Source organism: Labrus bergylta, chromosome 5 (assembly GCF_963930695.1).
Source record: "Labrus bergylta chromosome 5, fLabBer1.1, whole genome shotgun sequence".
In the NCBI taxonomy this organism is placed as follows: Eukaryota; Metazoa; Chordata; class Actinopteri; order Labriformes; family Labridae; genus Labrus; species Labrus bergylta.
Genome location: NC_089199.1, coordinates 20,053,082 through 20,069,930, shown reverse-complemented (window position 1 = coordinate 20,069,930; position 16,849 = coordinate 20,053,082). Strand labels below are relative to the sequence as shown.

The 16,849-nt window shown below is 40.7% G+C and overlaps 1 protein-coding gene across 11 annotated transcripts; it reads left to right on the top strand.

Annotated features, from left to right (window-relative positions):
- The first annotated feature begins 105 nt into the window (after positions 1-105).
- Positions 106-16,586, top strand: pfkfb2b (6-phosphofructo-2-kinase/fructose-2,6-biphosphatase 2b). 11 transcript variants are annotated; one of them, XM_065955079.1, is made up of 17 exons: positions 106-263; positions 652-792; positions 1,797-1,922; positions 3,019-3,115; positions 5,034-5,100; positions 5,280-5,354; positions 6,557-6,613; positions 6,753-6,877; positions 7,339-7,546; positions 7,763-7,909; positions 9,064-9,168; positions 9,797-9,926; positions 10,051-10,113; positions 10,877-10,941; positions 11,627-11,663; positions 13,596-13,618; positions 15,663-16,586. In XM_065955079.1, the coding sequence occupies exons 2-17, from the start codon at positions 696-698 to the stop codon at positions 15,726-15,728; spliced, it is 1,488 nt and encodes a 495-aa protein (XP_065811151.1). In that variant the 5' UTR covers positions 106-263; positions 652-695; the 3' UTR covers positions 15,729-16,586. The 11 variants fall into 11 exon arrangements, with proteins under 11 accessions (XP_065811151.1, XP_065811150.1, XP_065811153.1 ...); XM_020643424.2 differs by lacking the exon at positions 11,627-11,663 and adding an exon at positions 12,779-12,946 and having other exon boundaries at positions 107-263; XM_065955078.1 differs by lacking the exons at positions 10,051-10,113; positions 11,627-11,663 and adding an exon at positions 12,779-12,946.
- Positions 16,587-16,849: the final 263 nt, after the last annotated feature.

Genomic DNA, 16,849 nt, shown 5'->3' with positions numbered 1-16,849 from the left:
GGTTACGGTAAAGAGAGCGAAACCCCCCCCCCCCAAAAAAAAAAAACCTGTGACGTAGAGGCACACCTCCAGTTTGGAAGGACACCAGCCAGCCAAGGAGGAGGAACCAGCCAGCGCCAAGGACAGGACAGGCCGACCAGACTGGCTCCTCCGGCCGCAGCGGCGGACGCAGACTCCCGGTCCGGCAGCTCGCGTGTCATCCTTGGTGTGTCGGCTGAGGCGATTCACTGCTGCAGGACCTGACATTTTTTAATTTCTACCAGGTAAGAATAAAACGAGTATGATGCTGTTAAAAAAAAAAAAAAACGCGTCTTCAAGCAGATTATGTTTAAAATGTCAATGTCGCATGAACTCAGTCACCCCGGTTGGAGAGGAAATCATTGCTTGCCTTGTTCAGTGGTTTTCTGTTTGTTTATCCAAGCGGATTTTTTTCCCCCCTTAACAGATGATGTGGCAGCTTCATTTCTCTTCATCCTTTTCTCATCTGGCTGCATCCTTCGTTGTAACCAGGGAAACATGAAGCCACATACATAGCATGTTTTTTAGAAAAGGCTCTGTGTGTGTGTGTGTGTGTGTGTGTGTGTGTGTGTGTGTGTGTTTAAGAGGTGCATGGACATTACACATTTAGTTTTCCTGACTTCTCTGTTTCAGACAAGCTTGGCCAATGTTCCTCTGAGAAAATAAAAGGAGCTGATATGACCTCCATCATGTCAAGCCCTCAGACAGACAACGGCTGTGCAAACTCAGCAGAAGCCAAGAAAACAGACCTGAGAATGTATGAGAAGAAATGCTGTGAGTAAAGTCTGACTTTGCCCATGATTACATTCAAACACTTTCTTCATACTTGACCGCTTTAATCGTCTCCAGGTGCTCTGCTGGTAACATAAGACAGTGTATTGTTCAGCTCTTGGTTGCTTCTTAATCTCTTCCCTGGGTCTCTGCAGCTCATTTCATTTAGACTGCAACCTGCAAAAGTCAGAAATTTAAAGTGAATGTCTTCAGGCAAAAGAAAGGTGACACCTAATAAGAGTATAAAACCTTTCTCATGGGCATCATGGTGGGGGGAAAAGTGGGACTGACTACCCAGGGCCTAGATAAAGAAAGGGTTTCTGATTGGTCCTGAAATGAATACAGTTTTGTTTGGATACCATGACAACAACAAAAAAGTCTTATACACCCAAATGTTGGGTAATATCTTGTTTTTAATTACCCCCCAAAAAATGCAAGCCAACTCCTGCACACTGAAATACCATAAATATGTTTGCATGCTTTGGTATGTTATAGTAATATCACAGGGTTGGCTGGGGCTGTTTCTTAAGTTCCTTTTTTTAACCCAAGTCCACTGATGATATTTATTTGTGTCCATAGAGGCAGTTGTTTTTGTCAAACACACACATGCCCTACTTTTTAGAATATTATAATCCTGCCAGGAAGACAACTACATTTATTTTTCCTTTTTAAGATACAGCCTCACCTCCAAAGAGTCACAGTAAATTAACATGTTTTATTTAATTTCTATGCAGGTTGTACTATTACTTTGTCTTTCTGGGGCTGAATATCGTTGTCTGTAATGGCAAAATTCCACAACGTTTCAGAAGAGGCAACATTTGTTTGCTTGAAAGTGCTTTTGGATTTTCTTTTAGTCTTCTGTAATGATTTGTTTTTTTTATTAAGAAACATTATTTGTAGCTTCAGGGCCACCGTAGCTAAGCATTGGGTGGTCAGATATTATTGTTCTGAGGCCGTGTAGGGTTTCTATTATTGCCCTGACATGTGTTTCTCTGTCTCCTGTGAAGCCTGGGCTTCCTACATGACTAACTCTCCGACAGTGATCGTGATGATCGGCCTGCCTGCGAGAGGGAAGACCTACATGTCCAAGAAGCTCACACGTTACCTCAACTGGATCGGAGTCCCAACCAAAGGTACTGCACGACATGCAAAAGTGTTTTTCCAGTTGGAGATCAACTGGAAAACAACAGAACGCAACATCAAAGCGTAATAATCCATGTGAAGCAGAAAATCAGGAGAGCACCTTTAACAATAGATGTTTGTATAGTGCTTAGACGGACAAAGCAGAGGCAGGAATTTGGGAAGATAACAGAATTAACATTCAACAGTCAGGCCAAACAGAGTGGTCTACAAAATCCAGCTGGAAGAAAATACAATCACAAAAGGTCAAGAAGTATAAATGCAAATAAAAGAATTAGAAATGATAAAACAGGCAGATCTCGAGTTACAGTACAATGGATGATCTTTACCTGTTAGCTGTTCTACTCAGTCCTTTACAACATTAATCGATTATAAGTGTCTTTGAATGTATCCCAACTGTTACAGAAAGACGTGTCCATCTCGTCTTTAACTTTAGTTTAACTATTTTAATGCTTTTCTTTAGCTCACAGGGACAGGACATTGTGGCCTATAAACTGTAGTACAGAATTATATGGTTTCTACAGTATTGTTTAAATTAGATTTTATATACAAGACAAAAATGTCTGTGTTGTTTGTAACAACAAAGGGGGGATTAATGCTGGCTTTGACCTCCAAATGTAAGGCTGTTAGGACGGCAGAGCATGAACATCTACTCAATTCATGATACTGATGATGATGAATATACATATAAGTGCTGTGGCTCTGGTGTGTTCGATAAGACTTAAAGCTCTTCGTCTGCACTTTATGACGTTGTTTCCTCCTCTCTGGTTCCTTGCTTGTGTTGTACATACTCTCTGTTGTACATTGCTTTGGATAAAAGCGTCTAATTGTAGAATTGTAATATAAGATCCTTTTTTTAAAAAAGGGTTTCAAACACTTCCCAGTGACAAGTTCTATGTTCTTTAGTATTTATGCAGCATCTTCAGCCCCTCATGACATGCACATGCAAATGTGTTCACTAGACACCAGAGTATCTCAAAATAGGAGACTAAAAGTAGCAAAAGTTACATTTTAATGGTTGAAATTGCAAACAAATCTGCATCTCCATAACAGTGAAGTCATGGCTAATATGTTGTGTTCCCTCTACAGTGTTCAACCTGGGCGTGTACCGCAGAGAGGCTGTCAGAGCTTATAAGTCCTACGATTTCTTCCGCCACGACAACGAGGAGGCCATGAAAATACGGAAGTGAGTTCCACTTTTCTAAATGTGCATATGTCCATTAAGTCATTACAGCGGGGCATCCACAAATGATCTGTCGTGAAATAACATTAAGGGGAGCTGCCTGAAGCATCTCGACTATCTTGAGTGGAATATTTCTCTGAGTCAACATCAGGCTCTTTGATATTCTGCAGCCTCCTCTGCTGCATCGGTGACTAAGCTGTTTTTGAGCCAACAGTGGATATTCAGGCCAGCTCAGAACAGTGTTCATAGCACCTTCATTTGGCACTAATCTGTATTTAATGTGCACAAGCAGACACTACTATTTAACACTTTCAACAGCATGTTTTGGGGGTTTCTGGTTTGTATTCAGGCAAAGCGTCAATCACTGCGGTTTGCTAAAAAAAAAAGGAGCTGATAAATGATATAACCGTCTATTTCCCTCACCATCTTATCTCAGTCAAAGTCATTCAAATGGGGCTTTTGCTCTACATGGCTGTCATTAAAAAAACGTGACAGGCTCTGACAGCATCCCAGTGCTGAAATGTGACCCAGATATTAAACAAGCTGCTGCTGTCACTCTGAAGCTGACACGAGCACTCCCGGGTGTTGCAGGAGTATCCGAGCCGGTTTAGACTGCGGCTGTGATTAATACTGAGAGCTGGTCTTTTTGCTAGGAGCAGTATTAGCTGAGGGGGAATTACAGGAAACGTCAACGTTTAGCAAAAACAGGAAAAGGCCTGTGGGATGTTTCCAGAGCAGACATCGCCTTTGATTGTGATAAATCTGATTTGTGCTCATGAGTCAAAGTAATATTCCAACATTCTGGCAAATATGATTACCTGCAGTCCGGAATAATATGAGCATATCGATACCAATCACATGTCTGTATAATATAATATCATTAGACTTACATAGTGCTTTTCAAAATTCTCAAAGATGCTCAAAACAAGACATGAGATGATGAGAACAGAGTTTGTTAGTGGTTGTAGGCGATGTTGAACAGGTGAGTTTTGGGGATCTCTTGAAGGTGGAGAGTGAGGGGCAAGTCTGATGGGTTTATTTGGGAGGGAGTTCTAGAGGGTGAGAGCGGCAATGGAGAAGGCCCTGTCCCCCCAGGACCGGTGGTTAGTCCTGCAGGGGGGGGGGGGGGGGTGTCTCAGCAGACCTGAGAGTGCGGGTTGGAGTGTGCCAGTGGAGGAGCTCAGACAGGTAGCCAGGTTATGGAGGTGATAATAAGGAGTATGAAGTGGATATGCTGGGGGGGATGGGGAGCCAGTGGAGGTTATGAAGGACAGGGCCGATGTGGTCACAGGTGCAGGAGTGTGGATAAAATATATGTGAAGTGGATGTAGCCACTGTTCTGCCACCCATCGTTCCGAGCCCATAATCGACCTGAAGTGACCTCATTTGGGTGAGAGGGTCAACACCAAGTCGCAACCTCTTGTGTTGAAAAATGAAGCCAATGTGGAAGTGCAAAAAAAAACTGCAGTTCTGCATGTGTCCACTTGGGGGCTTGCTGCAAAAGCCTCAAGTGGCCCCATATTAAACTTGTTACATCAGAAATAAACATGGTTACAGCCCAGACACCCTGCTGTTAAGCATTAGTACACAGAAGTCTTTACATTGTTGTCGAAGGAGCACTCATACTCAAAGAGGAATGAGAGGGGGTTTGAAATGCTGTCAGCTATGTTTTCAACTTTACACAGACACCATGAACATTTCTTAAAACATCATTTTTTAAATTTTCAGATTACTTTAAGAGCCGAAAAAACATAATTAAATACAAAAAAAATGTTGAGACTTTAGGTCTACATGATACTTTCACTGGATCACTCTCTAATTTTGCATTTCTCATGGCATTTCAAGGATAGTATAACTGTTACACATTTTAGTGATTCAGGATGTTAGTTGGTGAGAGCTGTTTTCTCTCCGTCTCCCACAGACAGTGTGCTCTTGTAGCTCTGCACGATGTGAAGGCCTATTTGACAAAGGAGGGAGGTCAGATTGCGGTGAGTTCATCCGTCTGTTCACTAATATCCAAAAGATTGAAAATATCCAGAGCAGGATCACATCTGGCATCAGTACGACTTAATCCCTTCTGTCCTACAAACATTTTAACATTGTACGCCCACACAGACATGAGATATATGACTCTTTCTTTTTTTCACCCTTTATGATCCTTGTTTAGGTGTTTGATGCGACAAACACAACAAGAGAGCGCCGTGACCTCATTTTAGGATTTGTGAAGGAGAATGCGTTCAAGGTAAAACCAAATGAAATTATGATTTTATTTGTTTACGTTTTTCTTTTTGAGTTTTCTTGGAAGTTTCTTGGACTTCCTGTTGAAGGAGTGGTTAGTGAAGTTGAACAAGAGTCGCTGCAGACACAAGTTGGTGTCAAAATCAAATTGGGCTTAGCGGTAGCCGAGTGGTTAGTGTGCGCGCCCCATGTACAGAGGCTTTAGGTCTTCAAGCGGGCAGCCTGAGTTTGAATCCGACCTGTTGCTCCTTTCCCCACTCTCTCTCTCCCCCTGGTTTCTGACTTTATCCACTGTCCTATCTCTAAAATGCAGGCATTACAAGCTCAAAAACCTTTTCAAAATTACGATATCAAATGAATCTGTCTCTTCTAAAGTTATAGAGAGTGCCTATTTTACAAAAGATTGCCTGTGACATGTAAAGACTGAGAGCCAGAAAAAGCACCAGTGCTTGTCTTGATATTCTGATCAGAACAAACCTGTTTCATGTCTTTGTCGGTTTTTGATCTTGGGTCAAACGAGCAGTGAAATGCAGTGACTTGAATATTGTCAACAAACAGGTTGAGAGCTTGCCGAGAAACCCAAAAAGAAACAGCAATACTTTTTTTTTTTTTTTTTTTTTTTTCAAAAAGGGTTATTTTTGGCCTTTTTATGCCTTAAATGTGGAGACAGGACCTGAGTCTGAAATCTTGGAGAGAGAGAGAGAGTAGGGAATGACATGCGGGAAAGGAGACCCATGTGGGATTTGAACCCAGGTGGTGAGATTTAGTAAAATATTCTGTACTTTGATACTATTGATCATTTAAATAATTGGGATGGTGTCATTTTAAAACACATTGTCTGATTTTTTTTTTTTTTTTTAAAGGTTTATTTTTTGGCTTTTTATGCATTTTTTTAAGAGATAGGACAGTGGATAGAGTCAGGAATCAGGGAGAGAGAGAGAGAGACAGACAATGCGGGAAAGGAGCCACAGGTCGGATTTGAACCTGAGCTGCCCCCTTTGTGGACTTCAGCCTCCGCACATTGGGCGCAGGCATTAACCCACTATGCTGCTTTGACCCTCTGAAGGTATTTTTGGAGTGTGAAACATTTTGAGCAGCTTTGTGTGACGCAGTAAAACCCCACCTTTAACTTCAGGTTCCCTTGAATCTCTAACGAGCTTCAGGAAGCTTTACTTTAACTTGAACCCTCTGCACTCTTCCCAACAGGTGTTCTTTGTGGAGTCGGTGTGTGACGACCCCGAGGTCATCGCTGCTAATATTCTGGTATGAACGAATGTCACCGGCTGTGACTTCTTTACTGGGTCAAACCTGTAATCTATAAATATTCACTCCACGTGCCGTGTTGAGCAAACGACTAAAGTGCCTGCTGACATTTTCTGAATGTGCTGAATACCTGTGACAGGAAGTGAAAGTGTCCAGCCCTGACTACCCCGAGAGACACAGAGAGAGGGTGATGGACGACTTCCTCAAACGAATCGAGTGCTACAAGGTTACCTACCAACCTTTAGATCCTGATGATTACGATAAGTAAGACCTGGTCAAATCGTACTAATGTTTTGCATGATTTTTTAATCTGTGTGGATTTATTCCTGCATATTGTATTTTTCAAAATCTGCCTCTCATACACTTTTGTATTTATTGAAATGTTCATGATTTATTTTATAGTTTTGCTGCTTCTGTCTTGACTAAGTCTCTCTGAAGAATGAGACGCCATATTTGAATGTAGTTACATGAAAAAAAAATCAATAAATAAAAACCAGTAAAATAAAAGATTATCAATTAAAAAACTGGACATAAACGTACATAAGGCAGTCAACATTGAGATACATTCCTTGTAAAATTTGGTTGATAATCCTTCTTATGAGGAAGAAAAATTGTTGCATGTTTGTTCTTTTGTGGCGTTACTCTTGCAGTTCACAAATTCAAACACTAGATGGCGACAGTAAACAACAATTTGATCCAGATACATATTTCCTTTGTACCTGCAGGGATCTGTCTTTTATCAAGGTGATGAACGTGGGCCGGCGCTTTCTGGTGAACCGCGTGCAGGACTACATCCAGAGTAAGATCGTCTACTACCTCATGAACATCCACGTGCACTCGCACTCCATCTACCTGTGTCGCCACGGAGAGAGCAACCACAACATCGAAGGCCGCATCGGAGGAGACTCTGAGCTTTCTGCACGAGGGAAACAGGTACGATCGCCTGAGGTCTCTTTCATGATCCTCTTTTTATGAACTGCAAAGTCTTTGTCTTGTGGAAAGCCAATTACACACCCCCCCCCGGCTCTGTGGGGTAAGTCATGACCTTTATCACATTTAATCGTCTGAATTTCCCATTAAAGGGTGATAGATGATGAACAGACGGATTCATTGGCGACCTTTCTCTCTGTCTCTCTCTTTATTTCCCAGTTTTCTCATGCCCTGAGAGATTTCATTGAGCAGCACAAACTCTCAGATTTAAAGGTGTGGACGAGCCAGCTGAGAAGAACCATCCAGACAGCGGAGGAGCTCGGTGTCCCTTATGAACAGTGGAAGATACTCAACGAGATCGATGCTGTCAGTACCGTGTCCTCAAACCAATTTATTAAAGAGGAACTGAGCTCTGGTTAAGATACTTGGAGACTAATTTATGGATATTATCTGAGACACTTAGGCCTAGTCCTCATGTAGACAGGTATTTTTGAAAATGTAGCTTTTTCTGTGTGTTTTGGCCTTTCATACACAGACTGCTTTTTAGGTCCCTGATAACGCACGCTTTGGAAAACTCATTCTAGGGTGAAGATTTTCAGAAACTCTGTTAAAGGTGTTTAACGGGGAAAACAGAGTTTTGGGCGTGTAAAGTGACACTGTGCGCAGGTTTCTCCTCCGTTTGAGGGTATTGAGCGCTGTCACTTTTGTTTACATGAGATTAGTGCAATGGCAGCAGAACCAAACAAGTGCTGGTGTCACTGAACTTTTTAAACGCTTACGCATACAAACACAATTACTCTCCCACTACGTTGACGGAGCATCTGAATGGACAACTTTGGAAATGAAGTGGTCGTTGCAGAGGAATGGCGAGAAAACTGTTTTTGACTTGGTATGCTCATGACAACAGTAACTGTGCGTTTTGCGCTTTCATGTGGATGAAGATGTTTTTGAGAAGTGAGCGTGTGTGGCCAGGATTTTATTTTATTTTTTAAAACAGAGCAGGAAAACCTCAGTTTTAAAAAATACCCGCCTGCGTGTGGACTAGGCCTCGGGAGAAGCAGGTGGGAAAGGGTTGGTGACAAACAATAGAAAAATGAAAAAGGCAAGTAACGTCTAAAGAAACCAAAGTTTTAAAACTGTAGATAATGATCACAGCAAACAATCAAAGGTAGAGCAGGTGACACGTTAACTTAATAGTGATTGTTAAGTCAGAAACTTTAGTTTAAAACTCTCTCATGAGTCAACTCCACTGTTAACTATAAAAAATAATGAATATTAAATCTGTTTGCTGTCTCTCTATGTCAAACAGACTCAGAGCACTAACCTCCTTCTTATATAAAAAGAAAATACTCCTCTTATACTTCCTGTAGTCTCCATGTGAACTTCATTTGAATCCTGCTGTTCTGTTGTCTTAGAAGTGAAGTTAAGATTTAGTGGGACCTTGTTTTGATTTGTATTATCATTATCATTTTATACTCGTGCCTCTACATTAGGATAACTCCCTCATTATCCTTGTCTAGGGTGTGTGTGAGGAGATGACTTACGAGATGATCCAGGAGACGTTCCCGGAGGAGTTTGCGTTAAGGGACCAGGACAAATACCACTATCGCTATCCAGGAGGAGAGGTGACCTGCCAGACCGCTATAACCTGTTTCAATGAAGTCAAACAGTCTGAAAAGGCTCTTTCATGTAAAACATTTAGACATACTGAAGCAGGACGAGCACAGGTATAATAATCACTTTCATGGTGCCTGGATGACTTTCAGTGCAGGAAGTGGGTGAGTGAGTTGAGTGAGTATGAATGTGTTGCACACTTTGTCATTTTATTTGGCACTCTCCAGCCACCGTAGGCTCCAAAATGGTGCAAGGCTTTTATTTGCACATTTTCATAGGCTTTTTCTAAGAACGTTACTTTGACAAATCCAGGGGAAATACAGTCTAACTGTGAACATTCAGTACACGTTTTCAAATACTAATGTTTTTCGATATACAAATGTAATCCATGCCACAGTTACACCCTCAATCTTCAGGAGACACTAAGTATTGTAAGAAGTGTAACTTGCCTGGTTTGCGGAGGAAAATTCTTGCTCTAATGTGACAATGTCAAATTGACTGCAGTTAAAGTCCTTGATTCTTTAGTTCATATTTCATATCTTCTGTTTTTAGAAGCTCACAGATTACTTTGAATCAGTTTTTGCCGTGGCATTCTGCAGTGCACTTGTAAGAAGTCTCTTCTCTCCTCCTTTCCTCCAGTCTTATCAGGATCTTGTTCAACGTCTGGAGCCTGTTATCATGGAGTTAGAGAGACAGGGAAATGTGCTGGTCATCTGTCACCAAGCTGTGATGCGCTGCCTCCTAGCTTACTTTCTGGACAAGAGTGCAGGTCTGATAAACACACACACACACACACACACACACACACACAGTATAAGTAGTGCACCGTATAGATACACCAGCTCACACAGGCAGGAGATAAATTGTTATACGCTCTCTCTTTTGCCCCACAGATGATCTGCCATACATGAAATGCCCGCTCCACACAGTGCTCAAGCTAACCCCTGTTGCTTATGGTAGGTTTTTGCCTCAGCATTGCTCTCAGTTTGACACCATAAAATAAACAATTTGTACGATTTCAAGCTTGTTCTAAAAGCAGACAAAAGGAAAGTCATGCTGTTATACAACCTAACCCTCCTATCCTGTCTTCCATCTCCACTTCTCAGTGTACACAGATTGAGTCTGTTTCAGCTTACAGATATACTTCTATTTGAATTGATTGATTGAATCTCTCGCTTTTAAATCTCAAAATTCAGCAGCTAGTGAAGAGGTTTAAACCTTCAGAATAACATCCGGCCTCTCCTCTGAATCTTAGAGGAGACTGGATGCTGCCACTTTTATGTTCGTGTGGACGATGCTGATGTTTTAAAAAAACGCACACCTCATCTCAAAGATTACATTCTGGTTCAAAGCCGTTTAAGTTTGCTGCTCCTTTTACTCGGAACAAATTACAAATACTGTAGACCTGACACTAAACGAACCGCTCTCATTGGATGCTTTTAAGATGATGTTAAATGACACATCTGGCCGTAGATGTTCTCCCTGATATATTTATGGCTGTGGGCGATCTTGACAAATATTTGCTGTTTGAATGTGTTCAATAATGATGTATCTTTATTCTATTTGTATGTATGTAACTTTGTTAACTGTGCTGCTGTCTGTTGTGGACATGACACTCTTGAAAACAAATTTGTTTTCCTGCATAAATAGATAAATAAGATTTTTTTTTTTCTTGTAATCTGACTTTAGCTTAAATGTTTTTTCTCTGTTATCCTCCAGGTTGTAAAGTGGAAATGTTTTACCTCAATGTGGAGGCAGTAAACACACATCGAGACCGGCCTCTTGTAAGTCGCTCTGAATCCAGCCGCAGTGTCAGATTCAACATGCTAATTACTCAGTAATAATTCAGATCTAACACAGAATCTCATCCTCTAATTTAGAGATGAAAATGCTCTTTGTCTTGTTTGTTGTGCCTGCTGGTTCATCCCTTTGCTCCCTTTCTTATATCCCTGTTCTAGTTTTTGTCCCTTTTGCCTGTAAAATGTTATGATTCAGTCTTGCTGGAGCTGTGAGCTAATGAATGCAAAGTCAGCTTTTAATGCCGTTATATATTTTTTCCCTTGTTTGGAGGCTATGGCTGATAATGCTACATCGCTTTGCTAAGCTAATCATCCCCATGTCTCTGGTTGCATGCTCCAAGGTAATACAGATTCTATTGTGGACTGATGTGTTTGATCTACAGTTTAACAAGGTGTACTCTCTGGATTGAAGCAGATGTTGTTAGTCCTCTGTCCTTTGTAATCAGGGATGTACTGTTATAGAAATGATGTGCTGTGTGGTAAGGCTGCAAGATCTGTAAAACAAAAAATATATATTTTGAGCACTTTATTATGCTGTTTTGTGAAACATATTGCACACAGCAATTTCTTAATCCAGTTGAGTAAATCAGAAGATTTTACATAAGCCTAAATAATTTGAGTGTTTAACCTGTGACTCATGTTTAAATCTAATTTCTAATTCAAACACTAGGGTCCGACCGATTGGGGGTTTTCCGATACCGATACTGGTGAGAGAACAAATCTGATACCGATATATTCGCCGATATCTTTCTTAGATCTATGTTCGATCTTTAGAGGTATAGTTATGGTGTATATATGGATATACACATTTATTGTTTTACGCCCTCAAATGCAGTTATTAAACACTTGTGAAAAAGATTTCAAATGAAGACAAGATGGTTCACTCAACTGTTAAGTAACTGTGCATGTACGTGCATCACAGCTTGACACTCTGAAGAGTGAGGATGCTTGTTGTAAGTCATATAGCGCCCCCTGCTGGTGAAAGAGAATTGAAAGTGTAATACAATGAAACTCAAATGAAATTCTATTTGACATGTGGATAAATCTAGTCATATTGGTGCATATCTTGGAAAAAAGCAGCCGATACAATAGTCACTGGATATGCTAATATCGGTCGGGCTCTATTAAACACAGTCACAGATGGTTAACAGTTTGCTTCCATCTCATACCGGGGCTGTTAAATCCCAACACACCAGCCTTTAATATAGTGTTTACACCATTGAGTTCAAAAGCAGTTTTGCCAACTTCAGTGAGAGACACCACAGGAGCTGAGAGCGTCGGCCCACACGTTGCTGTCCCACTGCCCTGCTTCACGCTGCATGCTCATATTCAGTCGTAAAATACCCAACTCAGCCCTGCGTCTTTAATTCTTCCTGCGTCTGTAACGTTTGGGTTTTTTATCCTGTTTTGCAAAGATTACAGCCCGTCGTTCTGTTCATCGTGCAATTGCTCTGTGTGCAAGAAGATTACTAGGACAACAAAGGTGTCCTGCCCCAAACAATGATGTCATCATCTGTTGCAATGTTTCACTCTAGACTAGTCATATGCCAATTTGGTAGACACCAATTAACACAAGCTTCTGCCACGACGATGCTGCACTTGGCCTTATACCTTTGGACTACTTGTGAAGGCCTATGTGTGTTCTAGTAGAATAATGTAGTCAACACAGTTTCTGTCCACTAACCAGGCTTCAGATATCTAAATTGTCCCAGTGGTTTACTTGTAGAGATAATGGCTAACTTGCTTGTCTGTGTATGATGAGGTGTCCCCCGAGTGTTGTAAACATTTCCCTTAACCTTTGCGGTATTTCATCTCCTACCAGGGTAATATCCCGATGGAATCTGCTCTCATACACCGGCGGAATAGTTACACGCCCTTGTCCAGTCACGACCAGGTCAAGCGGCCCAGGCTCTACAGCGCGGGCAACCAGCCCTGGCTCCCGCTCGCCCCCACCCCATCAGCTCTGATGCCAGAGGAACGGCAAAGCCAAGTTAGTTTCATAGTTACAGGCTGCCCCCTCTGAACCAGTCACTGTGTCGAGTGTTACTCAATCACCTCCCTCCATAGATGTATCCCTGTGTTTGACATTCCCTCAATCAGCTCTGGATCCTCCCGATGATTTAGTGTCTGTGTTGAAAATCACACACATAGAATCCATTTCTGTCTAGCCGCCTATCTATCTCTCTTCCTCTCTTAGGGCATGCTCTGCATCAGGAATGGGTTTTTTGTCTTCTGTTAATGTCGTGTCTGTCTGCTTTGGAACCTGAATGTTTGTCTTGCATGACCTCTGCTCCACTTCAGGGCTGTCTCTGGCTTGAATATGCAGAACGGCATGCCTCCTTCTTTGCAGAGGAACATTTTGGCCTTTATGATACACAGAAGACACACAAACATCAAAGACATGTAAAACAACCGTTCATAAACTTTGTTAATTGGGAGTAATTCCATTTCTTTTTAAACAATTTGATTTGACAAAAATTTCAAAGCACCAAACCAACATTGAATATTGAGATGCATATTCATATCTGCACATGTTGTATGTATTTGTTGGTCTTGCCTTATGGGGTTTGTTGCTTTAGCCTTTCCCCACATTTCTATCTCTCTCTTTCTTCCTCCACTTTCTCCTACCTGTCTCGCAGCCTTGGATAGGAAGCATTTGTCTGTGAGTATTTTGTAGACCCATGTTCTCGTTGCCAGCCTTTCCCATTCCTTATCTCACGCCACCATAACCCTCTATCACACAAAATGCTATCACATTGGTGTATTTTTTTATGATTTGAACTCTTTGAGTTTCTCTAACCTTCCATCACCTTTGTTAGAACGAAAGCTGCGGACGCCTTTTTTTTCATGTTAGGGTTATCAAGAACACGCTATCAGACACTGATTGGGTTGTTCAATAAATGTCTGCAACAACCGACTCTTTTATGACGGTATTTATAAGGCTCCTACGGATGTTTAGGGGAAATTAGCTTTATTGTAGACATATATACAAAAATATATAAAGCAAATCTAAATTCCCACATTCAATAAAGTTTGATCATTGTGTAAAGTCTAAAAAAAAATAACAGAATGTGATGATTTGTAAAACCCCATATTTTATTAGAAATAGCACAAAGACGACATGTTAAATGCTGAAAGGGAGAATTGGATGCAAGCAACACATTTCACAAAAGTTTGGACAGGGTCATGTTTACCTCTCTGTTGCATCACTTTTTCTTTGAACAACTTTGTAAGCGTTTTTGAGAACTGAAGAGACCAGTTTCTGTCATTTTAAAAGTGGAAAGGTATTTTCTTAGGTAGGATGTAAAGTGTTGAACAGTTCAGGGTCTCATTGGATTTTATGCTTCATAATGCTCACAACTTTTCAGTGGGTGATGAGTTCGGTTGCAGGCAGGCCATTTTATCAGCTGGAGTCTTTGACTACAGAGCCATGAGGCTGTAATTCATCCAGAACATGGTTTGGTATCGTCTTGCTGAAAAAAGCGACTTCCCTGAGGTCATACTTGGCAGCAGATTTAGCTCTGAATCCTGTATGTAACATTTAGCATTATTGAGCCTTCACTAACATACATGTTACCCATCCTGTGTGCACTACTGCACCTCCATACCATCACAGATGCTGGAGTGCTGATAACAAGCCGGACGGTCCCTCTGTTCTGAAGACCATAGGATGCAACGTCCATTATTTCAAAACAGAATTTCACATTCTGACTGCCACAGGACAGTTTTCCCAGAGAAGGCGGCAACATTTCCAGATCTGGTTTACTCTTTGCGTGGTACAGTTTAAGCGAACACTTGTGAATACAGGGATGCACTGTGTTCACAGACAATGGCTTCTGTGTCCCTGTGCCCAGGCTGTCCACTACAGAATCGTGTCTGTTTTTAATGCAGGGTTGTCTGAGGGCCCAAAGATCGCGGCCATCCAATATTTGTTTCCTGCAAAGTTTTCTTCAGACTCTTTAAATCTTTTAGTGGCATTATATATTGTAGACCATGAATCTCCAGATTCTATACAACTCTGTGTTAAAAACCTTCTTCTTAAAGTGCTGCACTATTTGCATATCAGCCTCTCCGGGATTTCTTTTTATACCTTTTATAATGTTACAACCTGTCGCCAGTTAACCTCAATAACTGTGAGATGTTTCACCAAGGGTTTTTTCAGCATTTCAAAACTTTCCAGTCTTTGGTTGCCACTGGCCCAACTCCTTTGAAACGTGTTGTTGATATCCAAGTCCAATTGGGCATGTCAACTTCCACTGACAAGGATATATCTCACTTTTAACATTTGACATGTTGCCTTTGTGCTACACTCCATTAAAATTAAGGTTTCAATGTTTTACAAATGGTCACCTTCAGTTTTAAATACATTTTTTTTAAACATCCTTTTTAATGTCATGATGTATTAGAATATTTGAGTATTGACTCATTGTTAATGCAAACCATTCATTGTAGTTGATTATGATTGTGAGTACAGGTAAGTCCTGCATATGGGTCCGATTGTACAAAGAAATTCAACCCTTAAGTCCTGAAGAAGATTTAGCCAATGTGGCAGTTTTCTCTCACTCGACAAGATGACCTAATTTCTCAAATAGAAACTGAAGACTCCTGGGTCCTCTGGGAGTCTCTTAGTTTTCTCAAATAGGATTTGCTGCTTTGAGGCTTTAATTAATAATGAGAGTCATTGACCCTTTCTTCTTTTCTTGAAGGAGTCCCTGTGCGAAGGAATCGACTTTGACAGCCCCGAAGAATCTAGTGGCTGTGTCCGCTTCTGAGTGAAGAAGAAAGAGTCTTCACTTCCAGGCACAATGTGGCCAACAAGTTATGAGTACAGACTTGAATCAAAGGATGGAAACTCTTGGAAGATAGTCTGGATGGAGTCGAAGAAAATATCTTCTGAGATTGAGGTCATTTTCTGGTCGTATCTATCATAACCTCTCTGTCTAACTGTACTCTGCATGCTGCAGCTTTGAACTGGAATCTCTATCAATGGTATCATAAACTCTACTGCATGTGCGCCAAAATCAATCAGTCAATCACAACATCATACTGTGTGTAAACTGGCAACTAATCCTTATCTTCAACAGCACGAATGCCTTACAGAACATGAATTACTGTCATAGAATTAGCTCCTCTGAATGTACCAAATGATGCGTTACACTGGTGGAGAACAACAGTCACTAATGCAAAAGAATATGTTATAAAGGAGAAGGTGTAAAAATATTTTTCTAATCTGAGTATGCTCATCTACGATATGTAGTTGTGATTCTTATCAATAAGGATTTTGTTTTGATTAGAGAGAATATACTGTCTGGTTCTGAGGGAATGATAAAGACTTTTTAATTTGTTTTTGTTTTTGGGATGCATTTTATATTTTTTGTTTTATTAGGAAGATATACCACTTTGTTGGACTTACTCTATACCAGACATAGATACAGTATTTACTTTTCTGTCACATTGTAGATATGATTTTTAAAACTGGTGTAAATCCTTCATGTTAATTCATTGTTTTTCTCGCCTGTGTATCATCACAAGGGGTTGTTGTGCAACAAAAAACATTACATGTGAATTAGCCATTTCTTGACCTTTGTGTTTGTTATCATACAGCCAACCATAAACTATTTTCTTGCAAATGTGTCTCACTCCTTATTTTTTCCTTACACCTGTGATTTGTAAAAACAAGTGCATGTATTTTATTTAAGACAAGTTATAAGCCTATTTTATGATCTGCAAAGTTTGACTCTTATTGCGCTGTTTAAAGCAGCACGTGTGTGCCTTTTCATCAGACGTGAAGGTGAATTTTGAAGTGATTTTTTAGAAATGTAGGAGATGCAGCAGCATGTGGAATGAAATGATCCAAATCTGTTAAAACATATTTTTTAATTTGTGAACATCA

What these genes read in the sequence shown, in the direction of transcription:
- pfkfb2b (XM_020643424.2), top strand. Translation starts at nt 696, where the DNA reads ATGACCTCCATCATGTCAAGCCCTCAGACAGACAACGGCTGTGCAAAC. An exon ending in GAGGCCATGAAAATACGGAA is followed by an intron (nt 3,116 to 5,033) that starts GTGAGTTCCACT and finishes CGTCTCCCACAG; the next exon opens with ACAGTGTGCTCTTGTAGCTC. An exon ending in TGGATAGGAAGCATTTGTCT is followed by an intron (nt 13,619 to 15,662) that starts GTGAGTATTTTG and finishes CTTTTCTTGAAG; the next exon opens with GAGTCCCTGTGCGAAGGAAT.